We start from the raw sequence: 24,401 nt of genomic DNA, 5'->3' as shown, positions 1-24,401 counted from the left end.
GACAAGAACCGATAAAGTAGGATCGCAACAGTGGACAGCTGTTTCGCCCTTCTTGGGGCTCGTCAGCACTGTGTAGCGAAGATATGTAACGCCAGTCCAAAAGCCAACGTACATAAATTGCAAAAATGACCCGTGCACTATATCAAGTTCCGTACTTTGAACTCACTTGCGCCCCGAAACACGCGTTTCCACATCACGTGTTTCGGGGCGCAAGGAGACAAAGTGTCAAGATTGGTGTCTCGAAAAGCAAAAGAATAAATGTGGCTGGACAAGGCCCGCCTAGACATTTAAACATTCAACCGCATGGCCAGTACCATGCTCAGATCTCTTGTAGATCCTGCGTTGGCAGCGTTTATCGTATGCGGTCCATTGCAGTTTCTGATTTATTATTATGGAAACCTTCCCCGTGCTATTGATAAAATTTACAAATTCTATCAAACTGGGATCGTGGCGAGCCTCATCTTATAGGATATAGGTTCAAAACTCACTAAAGGTGCAGGATCGTCCGAATCGAAAATGTCAGACTTCTGTTTGAATTGACATACGTGGCTCAAGCAAGCCGCTGATTTTTCACCTCCACTCATTTCCATTGTTTTTAAAACCAGTCAAAATCCAGTCTGTAACGGAACTCTCCAGCAGCGTCCCGGGTCGCTCGTTTCCTCAAGCTTTGGCTGTAAGGAACGACGACTCCAGGAACGAACAAGTAGAAGGGCTTGCGCACAGAAACACAAGATGAACAAGTTCTTGACAGGCTGGAATGTCACATCGATGTGATAAACGACATTGAGAATCAAGATGACGGCTTCTCTTTTGACACGAAGTGGTCAAACATCTGGCGTGATGAGTGGTGATGATGTGCAGTTCCCGCCAAAACTGCTACTTGTCTTAAAGTACGCTAACCTTGACCAAGAGAAAATTTATCGTGCCTTGACCCAATATGCAGAGAGAATCTGAACAATTGTAACTGAACTCAGAATATTTTTGAACAATGATAATGGCAATGACAACGATGATGGATAATGATGTATATCATTCGGAAATATATTTAGAGGAAAACAAAGCATTTTAATAATGAAGAAATGTTTCTTTTTTTTTTTTTACTTTTTAAGTGCATTGTAATGAAATGAAATGAAAATAGAGGATAAACAAAGACGACATCTCCCTCAAAGACACATCGTGTCTTAACTCATTTATAAAATGCAGCGCAAACATGGAAGGTACATTCATTCTCAGCTATGTAGTCATAAAAATATTTATCGCGATTTGGGTCTCCTTGTTAGAGTTTGATCTCAGTAAGGAGTATAGCACCAGACAAAAACCAAAACAAGCTAAGGCTTTAGAAATTTATTTGAGTTGAAATAAAAAAACACAGTGGATAAATCCTTGAAAATTAAGGATGAACTAAAATAGACTTTTGTATATAATGCTTTCACAAACCACACAATGCATATGAAATTCATAAACATGTTTCAGAAGAAGCATCATCCATTGTCAGCGGTACAAGAATACCAATAACAAAGATATCAGTGACGTCAGCTATTGTTATTAATATGCCTACCGAAGAACTATTGGCTGGTGAAACAAAAATTCTTTTTGTAACGTTTTGAACATTGAAAATGCATTTAAATTAGCCTCCCTGAACTCGTTTGAGAGTAATAATGCTTTTAAATTATCAACTAAAAAAACGAGGCTTATAAATAAGCAGCCATTTTTGAATAGGGTCTATACGTTTATAATTATCTTATTCCATTGACCTACTTTTCCACGTCTCCACTGGCTGTTCCGCTGTAAAAAAGGTAACTAGTTCATAACGCTGCACCGAGCGTGACAGTGTTCCCCGGCTTTGGCATTCTTTTACTTCACGCGGGGGGATGGGGGTGGGGTTTGCGAGCGAAGCGAGCAAGAAGAAATAGAGATCCCCACCCCCCACCCAGTCAAGTCTTCCGTCTGGCACTGGCGTCCAGTTCTCTCGCGATCCTATCCGCGCGTTCAACGATCGAATAAAAATACGAGAAAATAGAGGGCTGTGAACAGTCTAGCAAAAATTTTCGGACGATTTTAATTGCTGGCAAAAACAGTGTCTGAAAATAAAACCGTCCGAAATTTTTAAGCGTCCGAAATATTTACAGTACAATATAAAATTTTGAAGTAGCTCCAAAGCTCTTAGTTTCCTTTATGGAGCGAACTTTACTTGAGACACTGCTGAGAGATCTTGAGATACGCGACGGCTTGATAGAATTTGTGTTATTTTCTCGTTGGTGTATGGCTGGTTTGCAGTGTCACGCCATCAAAAATAAAAATCGTAACCATTCCATAAATTAAGTCAAGAAGCTGAGATATGAAAGATGATTGATAGATAAATAACATCGCCAAGTTTTAAGTCTGTACGGTTTTCCATCCGCGCGTTATTCGGAAAAGTGTTTCACTCAAATTTATAGAGCTTTGTATGGTGTCGCCATGTTTGTGCCCCTCCGAGGGACACAAACATGGCGGCCGCAAAGTAACAGAAACATTTGTCATTGAGTTTTGCCATTGAAACGAAACGTTATTACTCTAGAGCTCCGATACATTGAAATTAGTACTTTGTCTAGGGCAAGAACTGTTTAGTTAGTAAAAACTTGAGCAATAACTCATCTTTTGACTTACTCGACAGCGTTATCGAGCCGCCATTTTAATGTCACGCAACGCTTAAACTTGGAAATCCGACGTGCTTCATTACTTAATGAGGAACCCTGTCGGGCTTAAACGTTGCAAAACGTCAAGTTATTAGAGGGTCTTACATCTGATGAAACTAAAACTTCACAAGGATTGGTAATTTCTCATTTTGGAAATTGATGACGTCACATGAAAACCGGCAGAATCGTAGAACCTTGAGGGTGCTGTAAAACTATCATTTTCATAGATAAAGTCGCGTTTTGTAGGCGTAAATTTAGTTTAGCTATGTTTCATCACAGTGTCCGACATTTTCACGTCCAAAATTTTTTGCAAGTCAGGCATTTCCAGCACCTGGCATTGTCAACGCACTTGTTGCGTCATTCGTCAAAACTTTGTCACGCCAAAGGTTGCGTGAGAAACTCCAACCTCGTTCCCAGGTCCTCTCTCTTCCTCCCTCGAGAAAGTACCCTGGCTGCGGCTGGTCACGTGTCTACGTATGCCAACCAAAGCCGCACAGAGGGTGGGTCCTCAACTTAAATTTAGTCAACACTGTCTAGGGAGGTGAATGTTGCGCTGCTAGCTATACAGACGTTATTTATTTAAAAGTGAAGCAAGTTGTTTGTCAGAGATCCTGCCTGACCAATGCTTCGTCGCTATGATCTGAACTTCTATGAATATGAGATGCTAATTGAGAGGGAACTCCGCTTATTTTTCAGTGCTTTTTAAAAACCGTCAACAAGCCACTAGAGTTGGTAACGCTACCTGACAAATAGGGGCGTCCGACATATAGGGGCGCTATATCAAAATACCAAAAGTTTATCATTACCTCTGCATGGTTAATGTGTCACACTACCAATAAATGATTTGTGTTAAAATGACAGCTTTTGACTTCTAGTCAGTGGCGACTATTAGAGGAAGGAAAAGACTAATAATAAATCGGTTTGCTGAGCTGAGGTTCGAAGAATGGAGGTGTCAAGAAATCTAGATTCACTAGATCCACAAATTTTCTAAGTCTCAGTATGAATAATGTGGAGCATTTTTCAGGATTTCGTAATTCTTAAGAGATCTATAAATGGCTGAAGTCTCCTACATGTATTGCGAGTCAAGTTCAGTAAACTTTAATTTGAATGGGGCGATCTGTTTCTGAAATTGTTACAGAATTGATCCAAATAACTTTAGCCACGCGCGGATCTGGGCTGTTAGGTTTTGGTGAATTCATAAATGCTTCATGCTTTCAAAATTGATTAATTTATCGCGTAGTCTCTTTCGCAGCCGTTATTGCGAAGGAATCTGCATCGTAAACACAATACTGATCGTTTTCAATGTCACGCAATAAAAAAATAAATACAACACCAATACAGTACCAGTGGATAAAGTCAAGAAATAGATAAAGAAGATCATTATTTTTCTTAGTGTTAGGTCTTTGCGTTTTCCCAGACTTAAGACATTCGTATAACTGTTTCGCACGAAATTTCGGAGCTCACAGTATGGAAACGCCGTGTTGGATTACTTTCGTGGTCAACCAATATGGCATCTAGGCTACTGATTATCTGTATTGAAAAAACGAGCATTTACAATTAAGCACTTTTCCTAATGCTCTAACTTCTAAAAAGGCTAAATAACTTGAGATAGTTATATATTTTTCTACAAACGCGATCGTAACTCCGTGTCACGCTCAACTGCCATCAAAATACGCGTGGTTGAAGTGTAAACAGATATAAATTAACCGTCTCTTATGCCAGGCTCTCAAGTTTTGTTTTACGTGCACGTATTTAGAGAGGTAAGATTGGAGATATTAATAATTCCCATTTACGGCAAACAGCATATATTAATGTTTCGGCATTTCTCTTGTATACTTCACGTACCTGATATATAGGGGCACATGACAAATAGGGGCATCTGACATCTAGGGGCATCTGGCAAATAGGGTCTTCTGACATATAGGGGGATCTAACAAATAGGGGCATCTGACATATACGGGCGTCTGACATATAGGGGCGTCTGACATATAGGGGCGTCTGACATATAGGGGCACATGACATATAGGGGCATCTGACATATAGGGGCATCTGACAATTAGGGGCATCTGACAAATAGGGGCGTCTGACAAATAGGGGCATCTGACATATCGGGGCGTCTGACATATAGGAGTGTGAGATATTGGCGATGCCGGTTTCTAAGATTTGATCGGACATCATAGTTTTTTTCTACAAATGTATTCTGTTGCCATTCATTATCTTTTGAAAGTGGACACTCTCGTAAGCGGACAGCTCTAGTTACTACCGCCGTCACAAAACCCTGTCAGAGCGTATCTACAAAGATATTACCTTAATTGGCAGCCTGGCTTCACGAGCCCCTATCTCTCTCCTCCACAGAGGCTTCCTAGGGGAGGGGAAAGTGAAGTGAGAGTGGGCGCGGGGGGACGATGAGAAGAGGAGAAGGGCGGAAACATCCTTTATTCCCTATCTTCAGCCTCCGAACTACCAGCTTACATGGTCAAAGCAGCATGAAAGAGGCCTCGACGGAGGAGAGAGAGCCCCTATAGTTGTTTCAGGCAGCCAGTCCTCTATTTAGTAAGAACTCAAGTGAGAACTTTAAGCTCTTTTTTGCAGACGAATTGTACTTGGGTTGTTATGAAACACAGAATAATGAATCGAATCTTTACAAGCCAAGGCTTAGTACAATAAACTCATATAAGTGCATCGAGGCCTGCGCATATGAGATGTTTCCACTGGCTGCAGTTCTCAACGACACTGATTGCCACTGTGCAAACGACAGCGTAACTCCGCTGATCGAGACTGATCCATGTGGCGGCTCACGTAAATCCACGAACAGATTTGAGGTATACAACACCAGCTGCCTTCTGGTGGAATTTGTTGAAATTTATCAGGAACTGACATTCACAACATTTCCACCCAATATAACGCCGTCAGTATCTTCATCTCTCATGCTTGTCACGCCATCAAGTGTGACAGCAACGAATTCGTCACAAACAATAGTATATTCGGTGGATTTTGGCGATGGAAGGAGTAACGGGACACGGGTCCTTAGACACTATTATCTCGCTATTGGCGAGTTTAACATCACTTTAGTGGCATCCCGAGGCAACTCGACCATCTTCGTATTGTCCCGCAGGATTCGGATATTATCCCGAGCCAAAGTAGCTAACGTGTCGTGCTCCGCCATAAAGCCAAACCATACAGTTGTGTGCAAATTGAATGGTCTGAGAGGAAGTGACATCACAGCTTCGATAGCAATGTACAATACAGGCCAAAACGTGTCGCTCTTAGTTCCAGGTATGTTTTCAATAAGTACGTGGTGTAACACCCCTTGAAGAATAATTTCATTATACTCATAAACTTATAAACAATATAGACAGTGACGTGGACAAATGTACCCAAACAGGGCGGGGATGGGGTGAGAACGCTAGAACGGGCTTCTTTTTGCTTAAAAAGGGAGGGTGTGGAGTGAAGGCTAAGAGAGTGAGGGGGGAAATTTATCGGTCGTTTAATTTGGGTCTTATTATTTGAGCAAAAAGGAAGGAGGTACCATTGGTCTGTATCTTTAACTATGCCACTAGCTGCTGTACTCCTGACTTTGTGTAAACATAGTTTAGGGGGAATAATAGGTTGTTTGCTGAACGCTTTGGGAGAGAAGACCGATGTCTAGTTTGGTAGAGCGGTTTTCAATTGACTGTCATAAAACCAAACCCAAAGTAGTCACTCTAGCCAATCACAAAGGACACAGACAATCCAGAGAACCAATCAAAACTTGAAGTAATTACATGTAGCTGACGCAAAGCGCGGGAAAACGAGTGCGAGTGAGTTGCAATTGGTTTTGGTTTGACTTCTGATTGGATGAAAAAGTGGCGCGAGTTTTCTAAGCTAATCGTGTAGCATAGTTGATGCAAAACCTATTACTTTTTGACACTTAAATAAAAACTGCTGTATTATAAGAACCTTATCAGTGATTGGAAGGGGCAGTGTAGTGTTTAAAACTCTCGTCTCAGTTTTGACCGTGCATTTGTCAGTTGGTAACCTCATCATTAACTTTGTTTTCTAGATGGGGGCCAATTAGAAAACCAAATAGTTTACTTGACCCCCATACTCTATTTAATATTTATCAACCGAAAAGGTATACTGTAAACATTAAAAAGTAACTGTTCACCTGTTACTGTAAATTGAGAGGAAATAATGTACATTGCTTCGATGTTGATCTGTTTTTTCAAGGAATGAAACAATAGCGTCTTTCTTTTTTCTTTCTGTTGAAGTTGAAGCAGCCATTCGACTAAAACTATGGAGTCTAGGGACCCTGAGAAATATTTGGATATGTTGCAACAGAGCAAGTGTAAGAATACATGTACCACTTATATTTTTCTTTTCACCTCCTAGACGTGCCACGATTGGTAATAGGGAGCACAGGGGTTCCAATAACCAACCAATCAGCTGCGAAGAATGAATCTGGAGCGTATTTACTTCCTTCTCTCCAGTTTATAACGGAGGCCACAGTGGAGGCCTGGGAAGTATATGCTGAGTCTCCTGGTCGCATTCAGTTGCAGGTGAGGACGTGTTTCTCTCCACACGAACTACTTTTGATTTTAGCAGGAGGCAGAAAGCTGATTCGTTCCCAGTAACCTCTAATAACTTCGTTTTCTTGCACAAAATGTTGGCAGTGGTGGTGTAGTCATTCACGAAAAGGAATTTATAATTCAAAAACCCACATCAGATTGTAAATAGTGAAAGATGTGAAACATTTTGTGTCTCCAACCGTTTAATTTGTCGCCAAAAATTGGTCATCTGCGTCTAGTCCGACGATTCACTTGTAGATCGTCAAGTGTCGCCAGGTAGGAAAATAGTTGAGTTATTTTGAACAAAATATGTTGTCCTTCATCAAATTAAACGCAGAAATCTCGAGTTAAGTATTAGATGAGGGCAAAGCAACTTTAGCATTGTCTTTATTTTTGCCAGCTGCGGAGAAAATGACATGATGACTGCGAAGAAAATGACTTTTACTCAGTGGGCGCAGTCGCAGTATGAAAGAAGGAATGAACCAGGGAAGGTGTCATCCAAGATTAAGACACCCTATTAAAAGAGAGGAAGGGGATCAACCGAGATGGTGCTCGAACGAAAGCTACGTAAGATAAAAGACGTTTCAAATCAACGATTCTGGTCTTGTACCCCCGATAGAGTGAAATTTGCTTCGTCCCAAAACTTACAGGGTGGGGTACATCACTGGGGAGTTCGTATGTACAAAACGGTGACCCTAGCATTCGTTACATCTAAGCTTCGCCAGCAGGGTTTTCCTCAATCTTAACGCATCTCTGGTGTAACGGAGCTGCTTAGTTTGATCTAATTAGCCTTTTTTTCATAGATTTACAGGGCAATTTTGAATTTGACGAAATGTAAAGGAAGCCGCTATCAGCACTCGTCTTGTGGGGACTGGACTCCAGCTAACGGTGACTGTAATCAAGTATGCATCAAATTAATTTACCGGCCGAAACTATCCATCGTGTCTTGCGGGCGTACTATCAGTAGTTATTCCAAAGTGTACAGCATTGACACCAATCTTACCGTGGGATATAACTTGATAGTCATACCGCAAGAGCAGAGGTTTATTACACGTGAAGGAGACATACTAGGATTTTATAGAAACACTTCCGGTGCTGTCATTCAGACAATTACCGCTGGGCAAGATATAGGTGGTTATTTTTTTCCGGCGCAGGATATGTCCAACTTGGATATCAAGAATGGTATAACCTCGAACATCTCTTTTCGCGTAAAATTACACAGCTCTGCTGAAGTTAAAGCCGAACTCGCTTTTTGGTGTTCGACATCCGTTGGGCTGCATTCCCTGACGTCGACTTTCCATAACGCTCTAAGCTCATACAACGACAGCAAAGCTCTCACCTTTCGATCTTTTATCGCAGTACAAAATGCGATTGCACAACTAGACACACAGCGACAGATATATATTGAAGTGAACTCGACAGAAGTCTTCACTGCAAATGTAACACAGGGCACTAACGTTTCGTGCGAATGGTACGTTCCCAACTCAAGTTTAACTGCCGAATTACAATCACCTTACCTCAAAAACAACACCACTACTGAAGGTGGAGTTTTCCAGTACAGCTTTTTGTATCGTTTTACCGGATATATTCCGCTCGTGGTAACCGCATACAACCTTGTCTCCAAAGAGCGCCGCACCCTTAACCTTTTCGTACGCCAGCCAATCAAGGGTCTAAAGGCAAATATGTGTAACGGAGAGTTTGCTTACAACAACGCTCAAACGTGTTTCAATTCCAGCGTGACACGGGGTACTGATGTCGGCTGCACTTGGGTTTTTAAACAACCACCCAGGAAAAAAGACGACTGCAGCAAAAAGAAAATCGGTGAAACCATTTTTCGTGGATTCACTCCCGTTGGATTTAGGAACTTCACTCTATACTGCTACAATAACATTTCCAGTGTGTCTGTGGATTATTCTGTGCAAGTTATTGCTAATCCGCTGTCCATTGACGTCCCCCTGAAAGTTCCATCTAATGTGCCGGTGAAAGTAACTTGCCAAGTCAACTGGTCCGGGGGGACACCGGACTCGTTCTTCGCGCAGCAGGGGGTGAGCGGAAAAAATGGAACAAACATAGTCCAAGATCCTGTTTTAACATTGCATTCGGGTGGGATCCGTAACAGTAGCACAGGTCCAGTGATTATATACAGGAAATTCAAGAGATATCCCTTCTTAAAACAGAAAGTAACATGCAAGGCAAAAAATTATCCAGACTTAAATACTGTTATTTCTGTAAAAGCACTTTACAGCATAACAGGAATCAACATGACTTCCGATTGCCCCTCGAGAATCGAGGTAGGGACGAAGTGCGCCTTCGAAGTTCGGTTGCTTCGTGGGGACAGTGCAAGCTTTACGTGGACTGTTTCCGAAGGCGACACTCGTGTTTCCGTGTACAGCGAGAAAAAAAAAATCCAGCATCAGTTTCTCAACACAGGCCTAGCCAATGTTACAGTAAATGTCAGTAACGGAGTGTCTTCGGGTACAAAGACGAGTCAGTTTTTCGTGTATTGGCTCTCCACGCGTGAACCTCGCGTAACTGCGTCACCGTCCATTCCACTCTTCCAGTCGTCCACTATGTTCAAGTCTTCATCGGCTATCACAGAGCATTTATCTTCCAGGTCCAGCAGAAACGTTGCGAAACACTCTAATCACGTAAAAGGGACAGTAATATCCATCCTGCCTACCAGTACTACCAAGTCAAACTCTACAGCTAGTATTATGAATAAGATTCCGTCGTTGAAAAACGCTGAACTTCGTCACGCTTCTGTTGGACTTGTTGGTCACGCAATCACCTTCTCCGTTGATCACGTGGAGAGGCCAAACCTCTTCCGCTTTAGGTGGAACTGGGACGGTAAATCAAATTTAGAGGAAGCTAGTTCCATTGTAACACACACCTTTACCGAGCCAGGTCAATATTTCATCACCGTGAATATCTCCTCTACAGTTGATCACGTGGTCTTAGATGGTCACGTGACAGTTCAACAACGTATCGAAGGCTTACTTATCAGAGATTTGGCTGTGAAATCATCAAATGTTCTACACGTGAAATTTGAGATTTTGCAAGGGACCAATGTCACGTACTCTGTGGAATATGGTGACGAAACTGGTGAGTAAAAAACTTAGTTTTTATTATGAAGTAAACAACAACAATGTGAGTAAAACTAGATTTTATTTTTTCTAGTCATAAAACAACCAATGAACTGAGTGACCAGGCATATTTTAAATAAGCTTGATCGATACATTTTAAGACGTGTTCTTTAGTTGTGTATAACTACACACACATAGAACGGTTTTCATTGTAATTGGTAACTGGTAATTGGTAATTGGTTTTAAATCACTACACACGATTGGCTTAAAAAACTCGCGCCTCTTTTTCATCCAATCAGAAGTAAAACCAAAACCAAACGTGACTCACTCGCACTCGTTTTCCCGCGCTTTGCGTCAGCTACAAGTAATTACTTCGAGTTTTGATTGGCTAGAGTGATTACTTTGGCGATTGAAAATCGCTCTATTTTGCGTTACACGGGTTTCGTTATCATCCAGCGCGTGGTACTACAAGTAGTAAACAGAAATTAAAAACGTTTGTTGTGGCAAAACTCAATGTATGGCGGGAATCGTGACACGGAGAACTTGGCCGGTCCTGAGTTTAGCGTGATGCGCGATTTCTGAGCCAAGGCATGTTCCTCAGTATGTTCATGATAGCGCTTCGAATGTGCCTCATCTTCCAGCAGTAAATTACAGGATTCAAAGATGAATTAAGAAATACGAGAGTCATCGAGAAAAGATAAAATCTCTTCAAAGCCATACTCGGACCGTAAATTTGAACGGCGACCATACAGATCAAGTGCGGTAAAAAACAAAACACAAACACAAGATACACATAGAATATACCGACTGCATATTTAATGCGACCAGCAAAGTTTGACATTTCTTCATTCTCTGCTACTTGCTGTACTTGAAGGAGTCTTATTTGGCTCCGATGGTGTCGTACTGCGAAGTAAATTTTTCTGTAAGCCGCTGTTGTGAGCAGGAGACCAGCAGCTCCACAAATGCAGAAGATAATGCAGTGGACCTCGGATGGATGCCACAAAAATAATGAAGAAAGAAATGCACTTAACACCCATATTAAGATCACCACAGCAACAACACGCTTGCGAGTCACAAGTTCCTGGTATCTGAGATGAAGATGAATAACTAAAAACCTGTCTACACTTATAGCTACAACACTGGAAAACGACGCTCCGGAAAACAAGCACTGGATGATGTGAAACGCCACATAGCTTGCACAGCTGCCATTGTTTTGCAACCACTTCACCAAAAGTGAGGTGTAAAATGGCTGGACCAATAAACCAACACCAACATCAGAAACAGCAAGACTCAGGAGCAATGTTTTTAAAGTCCTCGGCAACGACGGCGTTTTTCTTATGGCGTGGATTGTTACAATGTTTAACATGATGGCGGTATAGGACAGAAAACTGTTGAAGACACAATTAGCGAAGTAGGTTGAATGGAGATCTTCAACTTTGGAGACTGAGGGAAAATACCGCAGCAATACTTCACATGGTTTGTTCATAATGTCGACTCAAGTTTTTTCAAGTCACTTCGAGCTGTTATACAAAATGTTTCATAAGGTTCTGAATAGTTTACGTCCTTAGCAATCGACCATCAAGCTAAATCACCTGCCTCAAGTTCAGGGCTTCATGACAAAAATCTACATTTTGTAGATGATCTGAGACGAAGTGTAAAATTACAGGAGTCAATTTCTTTTCCAGTGTTGTCTGCTAAAAAATACGATGAAAACTACGCCAAAGTCAATGCTGAAAAAACCAAACTTCTTAAGCAATCTTTTGAAAGACACGAGGAGAATGGAATAAGATAAGACTGAATACTAAATAGGCTAAAACTCCTATGAAACCATCTGCCCGACGTCAATAACCGTTCGACCGATGTTAAATTGAACACGCGGTGCGTCTGTGAATATTCATTTTTGAGTAAGACTAAACCTGAAACTGATAGCTGTGCCATAACGCTCTGGAGTGATGGGACTGCAACAAGAGAACACATTTACAAGTTATATACAGAGCGCTTTTCACGGAAGGTTTTTTTGATGAGATAAAGAACACCACCTGATGTACTAAAAAAAGGTTTATTTCCTTTTCGCGAAGATCCGGCGTAAACTTGTAAAAAAAGTGCTTCAGAGGTAGTTTCCCCTCTTCTTTGCGTCAAAAAATTACTTTTGATCTGTTTTTTTCTTTTAAGATATTCTCGAGCTTTAGATAGTGGAGAGCGGGAAATTTAATAAACAAACGAAAACCGAAGTAAACTCACGTATCCCAGGATATATGTAACTGCTGGGAAACGTGCAGCAACTTCCTTCAGCTCACAACAGCTTTCGTTTTGCACGTGATTGGACGGAAAGAAGACTACTTAGTTCTGATTGGTTAAAGCACGTTGCACGAGATTTTTTACCCAATCACAAAAGAGCGCTCGGGTATCTATGGAGCATGTACACATAATATGTTTCTAAGAAATTTTGGCAATGCAATTAAACCGCAAGTCCCCAAAGACCGATCTCGAAAGAGAAACAAAATTTCTATATCTACTCTCCTGAAAGGTGCATTTACAAAAAAAATATCAGCTCTCATAGTAGAATGAAAACGATTTACCATAAGCTACCCGGAAGCTTCTGAACAAAATGACTACGTCTCAATTTATTCCACTCTGGCACGGGTGATATGCGCGCTGAAAAAGACAATCGTGCTCTTTGAACTAAGACTGTTTCTATCTTGGTTTCTATTTTTAGAATTAAAAATAATAATAATAATAATCGACCATCTGCGAGTCAATAACCGTCAAAACCAAGACTTTGTGATGTCTCTTTCAGGTTTATTGATAACAATCTAATCATGTATTGGCCGTATTTGAATTTGGGTACATAAACTGAATCATCTTTGCAATTATCACCGTACTGCGAAATAAAAATCCTTTGCTAGGTTTGGAGCGACTAATTGACGATAGATTCTCAGATGAAAAATGTTGCGCACAAGATGTATATTTGTGGAAAGTTGCCTTAACATAACAAACGAAAAAAAGATAAATCAGCTTTTTATATGCTAATTGATAGTAAACCTGTATACTTCTGTAAAACGAGGATTGTCCATATTTGTGAGAAGTGTTATTTGAATACATTCTCAAGCAAAAGAATATTTAGAACGGGGAAATGCAACCTCGTTCCCAGAGTCTTCGTTCCCCTTGACCAGCGGTCGGAAAGCACGCGACCGTGGAAAGTTCTCTTTGAAAGTTTGGAAAATATGGACCGGTTAAATTGCGCTTGTTTAACTGACAAACACTTAGCTCGATCTAATCGACGATGCTTCACTTCCTCAAATTTGAATTGTTTTTAAAACCAGTCAAAGTCCAGCTTGCAACTGAACACTTAAGAGTCGCTCGTTTTGTCAAGCTTGAGGAGTAAGGAACGAAGGTTCCAAGAACGAGACTGGGGAAAAATGTAACTAGCGAATCAAGATTTAAATACGTAAAGTAAATGACTGGTAAGAACCCTACGGGAAACTTCAAGTAAGCTTACTTACGACTGATGTTGTTTCGCGTTTGATTGCCTAAGATTACTCTTTCGCTTTGATTGGTTAGCCCAGACACGCTGCACGAGTCTTATTGACCAATTGCAAGAAATAGTCTAGCTCAGACTCTCTCTCTCTTTCCTTCTGTGTCACGCAACGCTGGTGTGGTGTTGCGTGACAACAAGAGGGCCAGAACTGGACTTACGTAAGAAATTGATCGAAGGCCTTCTGCGGACGTCATGAATTAAGGACGCAAAAGAATCAACAGAGAACAATGAGAGTCTATCCTTTAGAAATTCTGCCAGACATGTTCGCTAACAGCTCACTGCCTGTTCTGTTCTAAGTCAAGCACATAATAATTTGTGTAGTTGTTGTTCCCAGGAACGACATGGCCAGTTCAACAGTTAGTGCGATGCCAGATTTCTGTGCGAAGACATGTTCCTCAGTATGTTCATGACAGCGTGTCGAATGTGTCTCATCTTCCAGCAGTAAATTACGGGGTTCAAAGATGAATTGACAAATATGAGAGTTAGTGAGAAAAGTAAAAATCTCTTCCAAGCGATGCTCGGGTTGATGATTTGAAAGGCAGACGAAGTTATAAAAACAGGGAGATAACAGACCAAAAACACGAGATAAACGTAAAACGTTTCCACGGAAGATTTGATGACCTCAGCAAAATTTGCTATTGCGCCAGTCTGTGTCGCATTCTGTACTTGCAGGACCTGAATCTGATTCTTGTGGCGTCTTACGGCTAAATAAATCCTAATGTAGACCAGTGTTGTAAGAAGAAGACCAATGACAGTACCGATGGACAGAATTAAGGCGCGAATATCTGGTGGAGCCCAAAAGGGTATCAAAGAGAAATACGCACTTAACACCCATATTGAGATCACCATAGCAACAACACGCTTGTGAGTCGCAAATTCCCGGTATCTGAGATGAAGATGAATAGCTAAGAACCTGTCTACACTGACAGTCACAACACCAAGGAACGAAGCGGTTGAAAACAAGCCAACAATGATGTCAAAAGCCTTGTACAAGTTACACCCAGGATCGTTTTGTTGTAACCACTTGACCAGAAGTGAGATGTAAAATGGTTGACCGAATAAACCAACGCCAACATCAGAAACAGCAAGGCTCAGGAGCAATGTTTTTAAAGTCTTTGGCAACGACGAAGTTTCTCTTATCGCGTGGATTGTTACAATGTTCAACATGATGGTGGTATAGCACAAAAAACTGTTGAAGACACAATTAGCGATGGACGTCGAATAGAGTTCCTCAACTTCAGATATTCTGGGGTAGTACTGCAGCAATACTTCACAAACGGATTTTCTCATAACGTCGTCTCAATGTTCTCGTACAGACCGTCCGAAACGAAGCTTCAAATATGGTTTCCTTTCGCGGCACCACGAACGGCAATAAAGTGATAATTTTGAACAGATGGAGGAGTGAAAATTCCAGAATAACTTAGATGCTTTTGCTTCCGTGAAATATAAATCTTTCAAACTTGTACGTGGGTCGTGCTTTCTCGTAACTGATTAGACTAAAACCAAGCCGTATGGCACTGGTGTGATTCGTCTATCAACTTTATTGGTCACAAAATTACAATATAATTAAAAGAAGAAAAGGACCAATAGGAATTGCGCGAACGGGAAAATTCGGCAGGTTTATTAAACAGACCATGTCGTGTGTTTGTTGAAACAGGAAGAGCTCTCTCGAGTTTAGACATTTTGTATGTGGTCAATACAATGTCGGATATGGATACATGGATATGAAAATTTCATGGATATTCATTGGATGAACTGCATGGACATTTAATGCTGTCAAAAAAACTCAATGACAAGTGCCATGTATTTAGACATTTGAAGATACCGTTTTAAAGGCTATTACTGAATAAGCTTGATTAGTTATGGGATTCACAGAAAATTTGGGCTTAAAAACGAGTACAGGAAGTATTCAATCGCAAAAGTTTTCTAAACACGACAAAAAGCAATATGAAGAACACATGGGCGTTACTACAAAGCGTTTTATATCAGTGTTGATCCACGGTAAACGTGTCTAAAACAAAGCCCTTCTAAAATGCTTCCTCATTGCTTTACTTCCGAAAGTTGCAGGTGTTTCCGTGTGGGATATTCTCGAGTATTAGAATATTTGGAGCGGAAAAAAATAACGTATGTAAAGTTACGCAGCCGCTGGCACTGGGGAGGGAAACTTCACGCAAGCCAACTCACTGACTGATGATTGCCAGGTTCTTTTCGTTGATTGGTAGAGAAAACATTTCCCACGCTCTGATTGGTTAGAGCCTGCTTTGCACCAGCCTTGTGTATTAATCAACCACAAGGTTCGTTAGAAGGGGCTAAGATAATAGAACCACGAGGGCAGGTTTTATGTAATAAGGGACGAATAAATAATGGTCCGTACCTTATTACATAAAATCTGCAGGAATTCCCGGGGTAAATTTTGCGAAGGTTTTTCATATCTCGCCTTTTACAGACGTGGCGATGCAGGATTCTAACAAAAACCTTTTTTTTTTTTTTCAGAGGCACAACTGGGATTTTTACGGACGTTACCTGAAATAGTAGAGTTGAACCATCAGTACAGCGAGCCTGGTACATACAGCTTGTCCATATCAGTCAACAGTATTGTCGGTCCCAGTACTTCGGTACAAAAGTCAGTAGTTATTAGTGAAGCTCCCTGTGTTTTAGATGGCTTGCGCATCCTCGGCGCTGGAGAAAGTAGTGCTCAGTGCCCCGAAATTCAACAGGAATACGAGTACTCACTTTACTCTTCGCTGAAAATAAACTGTCAAGCTTTCAACGAACTGAAATACGACTGGAAAGTTGAAAATATATTGAACGGCTCCGTCACAGAAGTTAGCTCGTTTCCGAAGGATATCCTCTCTTCTAATGTCCTGTTTCTCGCTGCTCGATCACTCCAAGGTGGTCTTTACAGATTTACGCTCTCAGTGACCGCAATACCTCTTGGGATATCGAAAGTCGCCACAGGATTTCTACGCGTGCGTACACCGAAACTGCTGGCCGTCATAGACTGCGGGAGAGAAAGAGTAATGTCTTGGAATCACGAAATCATTCTCAATGCATCTTCATCACGTGATCCAAATAATATCAACGTCGGCAAGGCCAGCGACTCTCTCTCGTTTGAGTGGTTTTGTGATGCTAATCGTAGTGTTTCTTGTTTCAAAAGCTCCGTTAACAACAAGTCCACGTTGATTTTTCCACCCGAGTCCCTTGACGTCAATGCGTCGTATGAGTTCTTTGTGGTAGTAACTAAGGGAATGAGGCAGGCCGAAGCAAGTCAGATCATCAAGGTAGTGGCTGGGAGCTTTCCTCCTCTTTGCGTCAGGTTAGTGACATTTAACAGACTTCTCAAACTCATTAATAATTCATCAAGTTAAAACAAAGAAAATCACAACCGTGAAGGAGGTTTGGAAACCCGGTCTTAATTAGCATAGATCTTGACGATTTTACTTCTCCATTTACTCTTAAGTTTTCGTTTCGATTGAGAAGATATATCAAAAACTCGAGACAGTGCTTTATCGGCTATCCAAACACCTGGACTTTCGTCCAAAATACTCCGCTGCGCGTCGTATTGTCAACTTTTGGATATCCCAATCAAACACCGCCTCTCGTGTTTGATATATTATTTAGAATACAACAACATTAACGGCACCTATTCTGAGAAACAATTTAAGACCAGACTGAGATTCACTGAATTACAGAATAAATAAAAGCGATGAAGAATGTGGTGGATAAGTTAAGGCATATAATTTGTTGAGACAAATTTCTGTTGTCTCATTAAGTCAAACTTAAATGACGGTTATCGTATACTAAAATTGTAGTCTCCGGCCATCCGAGCTGGAAAAGAATTGATTGAAAGAGAGACTGCGCTTTTAAACTGCACATGCTAAAGAGCATCTAAAAGAAATTCTATAAAGCTTAAAAAAGTCGGCATAAATGAAAAAAGACTTTACAACTAAGGAAGTTTGTTGCAGGGAACTGTTGTTACTTACGGTGTAGTGATCGAAATATATAAAACAAACATTTTCTCGCGACATTTTTCCTTCACAGATGCAAGGAAAACTGCGCCTATAAGGTGACAGCTTCCAAAGAATTCATTCTTTCTGGGGAAGGTTGCCAAGACAATAAGAACACAGACTGCAAGTGGGAACTGTACGGTCCTCCACTGTTAAATGGACAAATCTCAAAACGTTCAGTAGAGTCATCACGGTTGATCAGCGTGTCCTACGCGAAGGAGTTCCACTTGGATCCCAGCAACTTGATTCCCAACAGAACATACACGATTTTCTTCAACAACAACAGAAGCGGCTTCTGGGCACAATAGGCTGATTTAGCAAGAGAACGGGAACGTCACTTGACGACGGCGCGCGCAGAACAAACACCCAAATATGGTCAAATTAGAACAGAATCCAGGTTATTCCGCGCGCCCTGCAGTCGTCATCTGACCATATTTGGGTATTTGTACTGCGCGCGCCGTCGTCAAGTGACGTTCCCGTTCTCTTGCTAAATCAGCCTAATATTCGGTGACAACCGACATGCCTCCGACAGGCGGATCGTGTGTCGTGTCGCCTTCGGAGGGCGTCGTAATCGGGACGCAATTTCAAATCAGCTGCACAGATTGGACGGACGAAGATAGTCCCTTGTGGTACGAGTTTTTCTTAAGTCATCCCGTGCACGGGTCCATGTTGTTGTTCTACGGGTGGATGCCGGATTCCGTTGGATTGTTCCTTCCCGCTGGATCGAAAGAGAATGACTTCAACGTAGACTTGTTTGTAAAAATCACGGATGTCTTAGGATCTTACAGAATAGTTCCCCTTCAAGCAAAGGTGCGTTTTGTTTTATGCAGCACCCCACTGAGATACCCTCAAAGTTACCTCAATAATATTAAGGAAGTTTCCATTAGTGTGTTACTCTCACTTTTTAAGCCTGTGGACGCAAGCATAGTGTGTGATCATCCAAAGGAAAGCTATTGAGCAGTATTCAGTTTATGTGATATTGTTTTTATACTGTACAATGTTGTTCTAACTTTTAAATTTTGAATAATACAATACAATAAACTTTATTTAAACACGGTGAGGATTAAAGCCCTTGCAAGCTTGTGGGGCCGTGCAGGAAATAAAATTTAAAAATATTGAATTCGTAGAATTCGGATTCAAATCAATCGAAATCAAACTTATTTAGCTGTTCTTTCAAGTGGTATATTGTATTTTAGCTGTACAAGGTGTTCTGCTCTCTAAGTCTAGTGTAGATAAAACCCTAGTGTGTGACCATTCAAATGAAAGTTTTTTGAGGGAGTGATTTCTTGCTGTTTTGTTTAGTTTCTCCACATCAACAAGAACTGTTTTTCGTTTAGTAAACTAATGATTGTTTTTTAGGTGAAAAGTTTTAGTCCTAAGGAAGGTTCTGTGAGCTCTATTCTCAAAGGAGTAGTCAGCGGACCCGATTCTATGTTAGAAAAACTTCTTGCGGTTGGAGAATTCCAACAGGCGAGTCAGCTAATGACGACAGTCATCACAGTGTTGAATGAAGACTCGACCAAGGCTCATGATTCCGAGTCTCCGGACACCAAAGACCGTGTGGAGGTTGGTGAATACATGGTACTCTACCTGACCATCTGTTGAAAATAGAGATCATTAGGATTAAACCAATGAACAAAAGGGAGAATAATTCAATATAGGCGCCCTTGCGAGAAGACATTAATTAAAGGCCAGATTAAAATTCTTATTGAATATTTTTTTCTTTCCGTATAAAAGAATAAAATATTATAAGTATATTTGCTTGAAGTAAACTTGTTTTGAGGATTACCAATTTTACCCTTGTTCAGCTCAATTCAGCTTCAAGGTTTAGCCAGTTTACAAGTATTTTGTTAATATAACTCCATAAAGGGTAAAACCTTCGGGAATATCAAAAAACACAATAATATTGTCACTATTGCTATACATTGCACTAGAGTTTATAACTTAAAATATTCGAGCTGAGAGGTTTTTAAAGTATCAATTAGGCTGATGGGCAAAACTGTGTCGCAGAAATAAAGTGCCGTCTTTAGAGAGAGGCGTCGACAAGTTTCCGCTGCTAAGCTTGTAAGTTACGTCGTGTTTGTATTGTTTGTACCCAGGTCCGTAGCAGAGTAATTGAGGGACTTTCCCAGCAGTGCTGCAGCAGTCCACAGAGTATCCAACAGGCGCTAGGCGGACTCTTACAGGCTGTCGGAGTAACCGCTGAACTCTCACCTGATGCGAATGTAAGTTATCATAACCTTTTGTGAGCCCGCGTTCATATCATCATTCTAGCAGCCCCAGCTTTCACTCATAAGAATGGGAAAGACTGAAACCGAAAGTTGTTTTCAGATATAATTATTTTTTTCACCTTTTTTGACTCGCATAATACAAAGTGACTAGCTATGCACATTTCTACTTCCCATATCCTGAACGGGTCGTGGGTTCAAGTCCCACTCTGACAACTTGACTGGAGTTGTTTCCGCTCTGTAGATCCTACTTCTACTCCTAGGTCATTGTAGTAAATAGCCAGCTCGTCTGCGTCCCGCCAGTTGGGATTTGTAAGCCTCTTTTGTTTACACATTTGTCTCTTTCAGTTTAAATGCCCAAGCGCATTGACCACTATAGACAACAACATTTTGAACATTTTGTTGAGAATTTCTCAGGTTGAAGCCCAAAATATTCACCAGCGCTCATAAAACATTTTCTGTCGATGTCCTTGCCTTTATTGGCTGTCCTCTTATCCTTCTTTTGCAATAACATTTAGGTGGATGGTGCTAATACGTTCTCGAACATGGCACAAGCCTTAGTGATCAAGTTCAAGAGCGTGCGAGCTGCCAATGAGACCAGAGGCATTATTGATGGCCTGAACATTGTAATGAGAGCTTCTGTGGACACGAGCAATGAAGTGAAACTTGAACAGAGCTCAGATGAAATTAAAGACTGGATCGATGACAGCAACGAGGAAAGAAATAAACAATATCAAGAAAAGGTGAGACAAGTTGACAGTAACATTCAGCTGCGTATTCACAATAGGCTACGTTCGACATATCAACGTTCTAACATGGCTTCGAGGCTTTCAGGACAAACGTTTATATTTGGTAGTGTTTTCCTTTTAATCCAAATTCTCTTGGGAATTGAAGGACAAAAGAAACTTCAAAAGTGTACAATTTTGTCCTGAATGCCTTTGAACCATGTTAAAATATTGATATATCGAACGTGGCCTATTAACCTTTCTTAGCTGCCCTGTCCAGAGCATTCCTTGTACCAGGCTCTCGTCTTTTAACTTGAAGCCTTGGCATTTGAGATTTTGAAGACTTCAAAAATCTAGGTCTTCATCATTTCTTCCCTCTATACCCTATCCCTAACCCTTACCCCTAATAGGATTGTTACTGATTTCCAGCCTAATCTTTGATACGTTAAACTGAGAAAGAAATAGTTTAACTAACATCCTTTTTTCTATTAGTGTGAAAAGGCAACCAACAAATCCCTGGAAGGTGTAAAATACGCTGCGCAAAAAATCCTGGACTATCAACGGAAGGGTGATCCACCTAGTCACGTGACCTCGGGCTTGATGAAATTAACTCTTGTTCGCCAGTCTCCCAGCGACATAGATAACGCGACTTTGGACGGAGGAGAGGTTACTTTTCAGTTTTGGTGGAATGTGACGATAGATAAGCTCAAACAGTTTGAGACAGTTAACACTAAGGTACGTTTGGATCTAACCATTGTACTGTTTTCTTAAGATGGAAAATAACAATTCTGACGAAACTTAGCGACAAATATCATAATAGATAATATTAGCTTAAAGAGACCTTACTTCATATTTTTCGCACTGAATTTGCTCTCAAACTGATTCACAATTCTATAGGAAAGCTTTGTAATTACCTGAACTGAGCACAAGGAGCTATCATTGTTTTAATAAACTGTAGTCACAATCTGAATTACTCATAAATATATTCAGTCTCTCATTCATAGTGAGAATTTTATAACTTTTCAGCTATCGATCGCATCCATTTATACTTTTTATTAACCTTTTAACTAGAGGAAAGGATATCCATCTCTAGAGAGCGACTTGAAATAAATAAGTAAATAAATAAATAAATGGAATAAGAATTAGAGATGCAATTTAATGTTTCTTTCTGTCGTTGCAGGTGATAACTATGTCCCAGACCCCGTTCATTTCAAACGATTCGATTCCTATTGACACCCCAGTCTCGACCTTAGAGCTTTTGGAGACTTCTGGGAAGGAAATCGAAATCCGGAACCTTACAGAGCCTGTGTCCATATTCCTGTCGCTCAACCAATCAGAGAACGACGATCTCAATAACATGACAGGTGTCATCGATTCAGAAATGAATATCACAGTTTTCAAGATCGAATCCGGGGGAGATAACTCATTCTATTTCACAGTTAGCTGCTCCGGGGCAATGAATACTGGACAAGAACTAATTTTAGTTTTGAGGAGAAACTCAAAACCGACCGCTAACAACTTTGATCTCCGATGGAATCTCACTTTGTGTAACAGCACTTTAAAGAAGCTGATATCGAGAGAGTATTTAAATAATTCGGAAGGGTTGTACCTCGGTGTGAAATTAGCGGAAGCAAGTAATCTAACCAACGGTACATCAACGCGAAATGAAATCCATTATGCAGTGTCAGTGAAGGCTATTGGATGTTACTATTGGAACGAAAGGATGCAAGCGTGGAGGGCAGATGGTTGTGAGGTGACTGTCGTTTTTGACAGAACTTCGTTTAATTAACAATCCCAACAATTATCGATTCCTTTTCCCCAATCAATGGCAACACGTACATGCTTCGGTTATTGCAACAACGTCGTTGTCTTTGCAACTTGATGCAAACCATAATTATTGAGGAGAATCCTTAATCCAGTGACGCATAAATCACTCGGTGATTTGTGCGTTTCAGAGTCGTTGAATTTTTTGTATCAATAGGAGCTTGTCAATGGCTTGAATATTATTACTTCTTTACAACATGGCTGTTTATCAACTGTGTAACATTACAATGCGACGGTAAAAGAGCTATACGCCATTAAAATGGAGGAATAACTAGTAATTAGCGGGTAATTTGTGACAAGCGCTGTGAAATACGTAGGAAAATCACTGAGAAAGTTTTCTGATTGAATGAGGAGACAACATTTTGGTAAATAACCAAACGTTTGATCAGTTAACGCTGGATACGTTTTCTTAATCGATCACTACAGTTAGCAAACGCGAAACAATTGTAACATACACCCAGTGATAAACCTTTCTACACTGACAGTATTGCCCGTTTTTTGTCTTATTAGGTTGGTCCACTAACCACTTTAGAGCGCGTCGAGTGCCGGTGTAACCACTTGACGTGGTTCGGTAGCCCCTTGTTTGTTCCTCCAAACAAACTTCACCTGGATATCATTCTCAAGAGGATAAAAGACCCGTCCAACTATGCGCCAGTCCTCTCCGTACTCTGTGTTACATTTGGTCTGTACTTAATGGTCATCGTTTGGGCGCGCCGAGAGGATCGAAAAGATAGAAATAAGGTATCGATAGAGGATAAACACACTTATTTGACTTAATCCTCTTTGCCTCAGGAGAGGGGCCTTGACCATAGCGCTCAAACATTTTCCGTTTCCCTCAGTCGATCTGTTTGGCCTCAGCCCATGTCTTCCCGATGTTCTCCAATTCCTTTGTTACATAACAAAATTAAACAGGATTAAAACAGGACTTGGGCGAGAGCAACCTCATCCGTGCTAGGTTGCACTTCACATCTTGCCGCGCCAGCCGTTTATTAGGTTTAATGGGGATGATCTCTTGTCCTTTTGCCACCCTCAGAGGTAAGGGAGGGAGGCGTCCAGTGTATCCGCCGCGTTAGTTTCAGTGTTTTTCTATATTTATCATAATCGTATACCCTTTTGGTACGCTTAGGCAGGATGTCTAGGAAGTTTGGTCGAGCCATCATTTCGTATTTGTGAGACGCAGTCGAGCGGAAAGACCCATGGCGAGACCAAACAAGTTTGACATGACACCAAATCATATCAGAAATATACGATCGAGTATTTCAGCGTACCGAAATTCGGCCAAAAATCTGGCAGTCAAATCGGGTCAGTGAGTAGATATCGCAGGATGTCAGGGCCGATGTGAGTAGACATCGCAGGATATCAGGACCGATAGACTCGGTGTCCGATTCACGGATTACGAATGTGGATGCGAAACGTTGGAGGTCTGAGTTATAAACAGAGCTTCTGATTGTTTGATCCCTTTTGGAAGACTAGCGGAAATACACGATCCAAAATTTTGAAAACAAAGGAATACATGTCAAAAAATTATCCTCTGTCAACTCTGATTTAAAATGATGCAAACGCGATGACGCGAAAAACAGTGTGCGAATTCGATTCCAAATAAAAATCCTAACTGATGAGAGGTTTACAATCAGAGTTCAGATCTCAATGTATTTGTTTCAATCCCTGAAACCGAGTTAAAGTTTGCGGGAAAAATTTCCCAGAAAAAATAACAGAGAACTCTGAAGAGGTTTAGGTTTGTCGTAAATTATGAAGTTTAACCACTATAAGAATA

General features: G+C 40.9%; 3 protein-coding genes across 3 annotated transcripts in view; 1 reads left to right on the top strand and 2 right to left on the bottom strand.

The window, feature by feature from the left end:
- Positions 1-24,401, top strand: part of LOC145490493 (polycystin-1-like) — a 106,271-nt gene that overhangs the window by 75,125 nt on the left and 6,745 nt on the right. Inside the window, exons 7-16 of the mRNA XM_081469601.1 lie at positions 7,047-7,213; positions 8,026-10,324; positions 16,337-17,159; positions 17,885-18,149; positions 18,412-18,660; positions 19,210-19,416; positions 19,950-20,075; positions 20,597-20,737; positions 21,984-22,556; positions 23,138-23,368. Coding sequence (XP_081325727.1) covers positions 7,047-7,213; positions 8,026-10,324; positions 16,337-17,159; positions 17,885-18,149; positions 18,412-18,660; positions 19,210-19,416; positions 19,950-20,075; positions 20,597-20,737; positions 21,984-22,556; positions 23,138-23,368 — 5,081 coding nt within the window. The remainder of the gene's footprint in view (positions 1-7,046; positions 7,214-8,025; positions 10,325-16,336; positions 17,160-17,884; positions 18,150-18,411; positions 18,661-19,209; positions 19,417-19,949; positions 20,076-20,596; positions 20,738-21,983; positions 22,557-23,137; positions 23,369-24,401) is intronic.
- On the bottom strand, positions 10,785-11,893 carry LOC145491204 (beta-4C adrenergic receptor-like). Its single transcript, XM_081470354.1, has one exon. The coding sequence runs from the start codon at positions 11,789-11,791 to the stop codon at positions 10,865-10,867; it is 927 nt and encodes a 308-aa protein (XP_081326480.1). The 5' UTR covers positions 11,792-11,893; the 3' UTR covers positions 10,785-10,864.
- Positions 14,179-15,192, bottom strand: LOC145490807 (adenosine receptor A2a-like). Its single transcript, XM_081469905.1, has one exon. It carries the CDS (start codon positions 15,131-15,133, stop codon positions 14,201-14,203), a length of 933 nt encoding a protein of 310 aa, XP_081326031.1. The 5' UTR covers positions 15,134-15,192; the 3' UTR covers positions 14,179-14,200.

The sequence above is a fragment of the Orbicella franksi genome, chromosome 6, assembly GCF_964199315.1.
Source record: "Orbicella franksi chromosome 6, jaOrbFran1.1, whole genome shotgun sequence".
NCBI classification, from domain to species: Eukaryota; Metazoa; Cnidaria; class Anthozoa; order Scleractinia; family Merulinidae; genus Orbicella; species Orbicella franksi.
The sequence above is the reverse complement of the archived record's forward strand: the minus strand, read 5'-3'. Positions and strand labels throughout refer to the sequence as shown.

Excerpts from the sequence above, each read along its gene's own strand:
- LOC145491204 (XM_081470354.1), bottom strand. The coding sequence starts at position 11,791 with ATGAACAAACCATGTGAAGTATTGCTGCGGTATTTTCCCTCAGTCTCC.
- LOC145490807 (XM_081469905.1), bottom strand. The coding sequence starts at position 15,133 with ATGAGAAAATCCGTTTGTGAAGTATTGCTGCAGTACTACCCCAGAATA.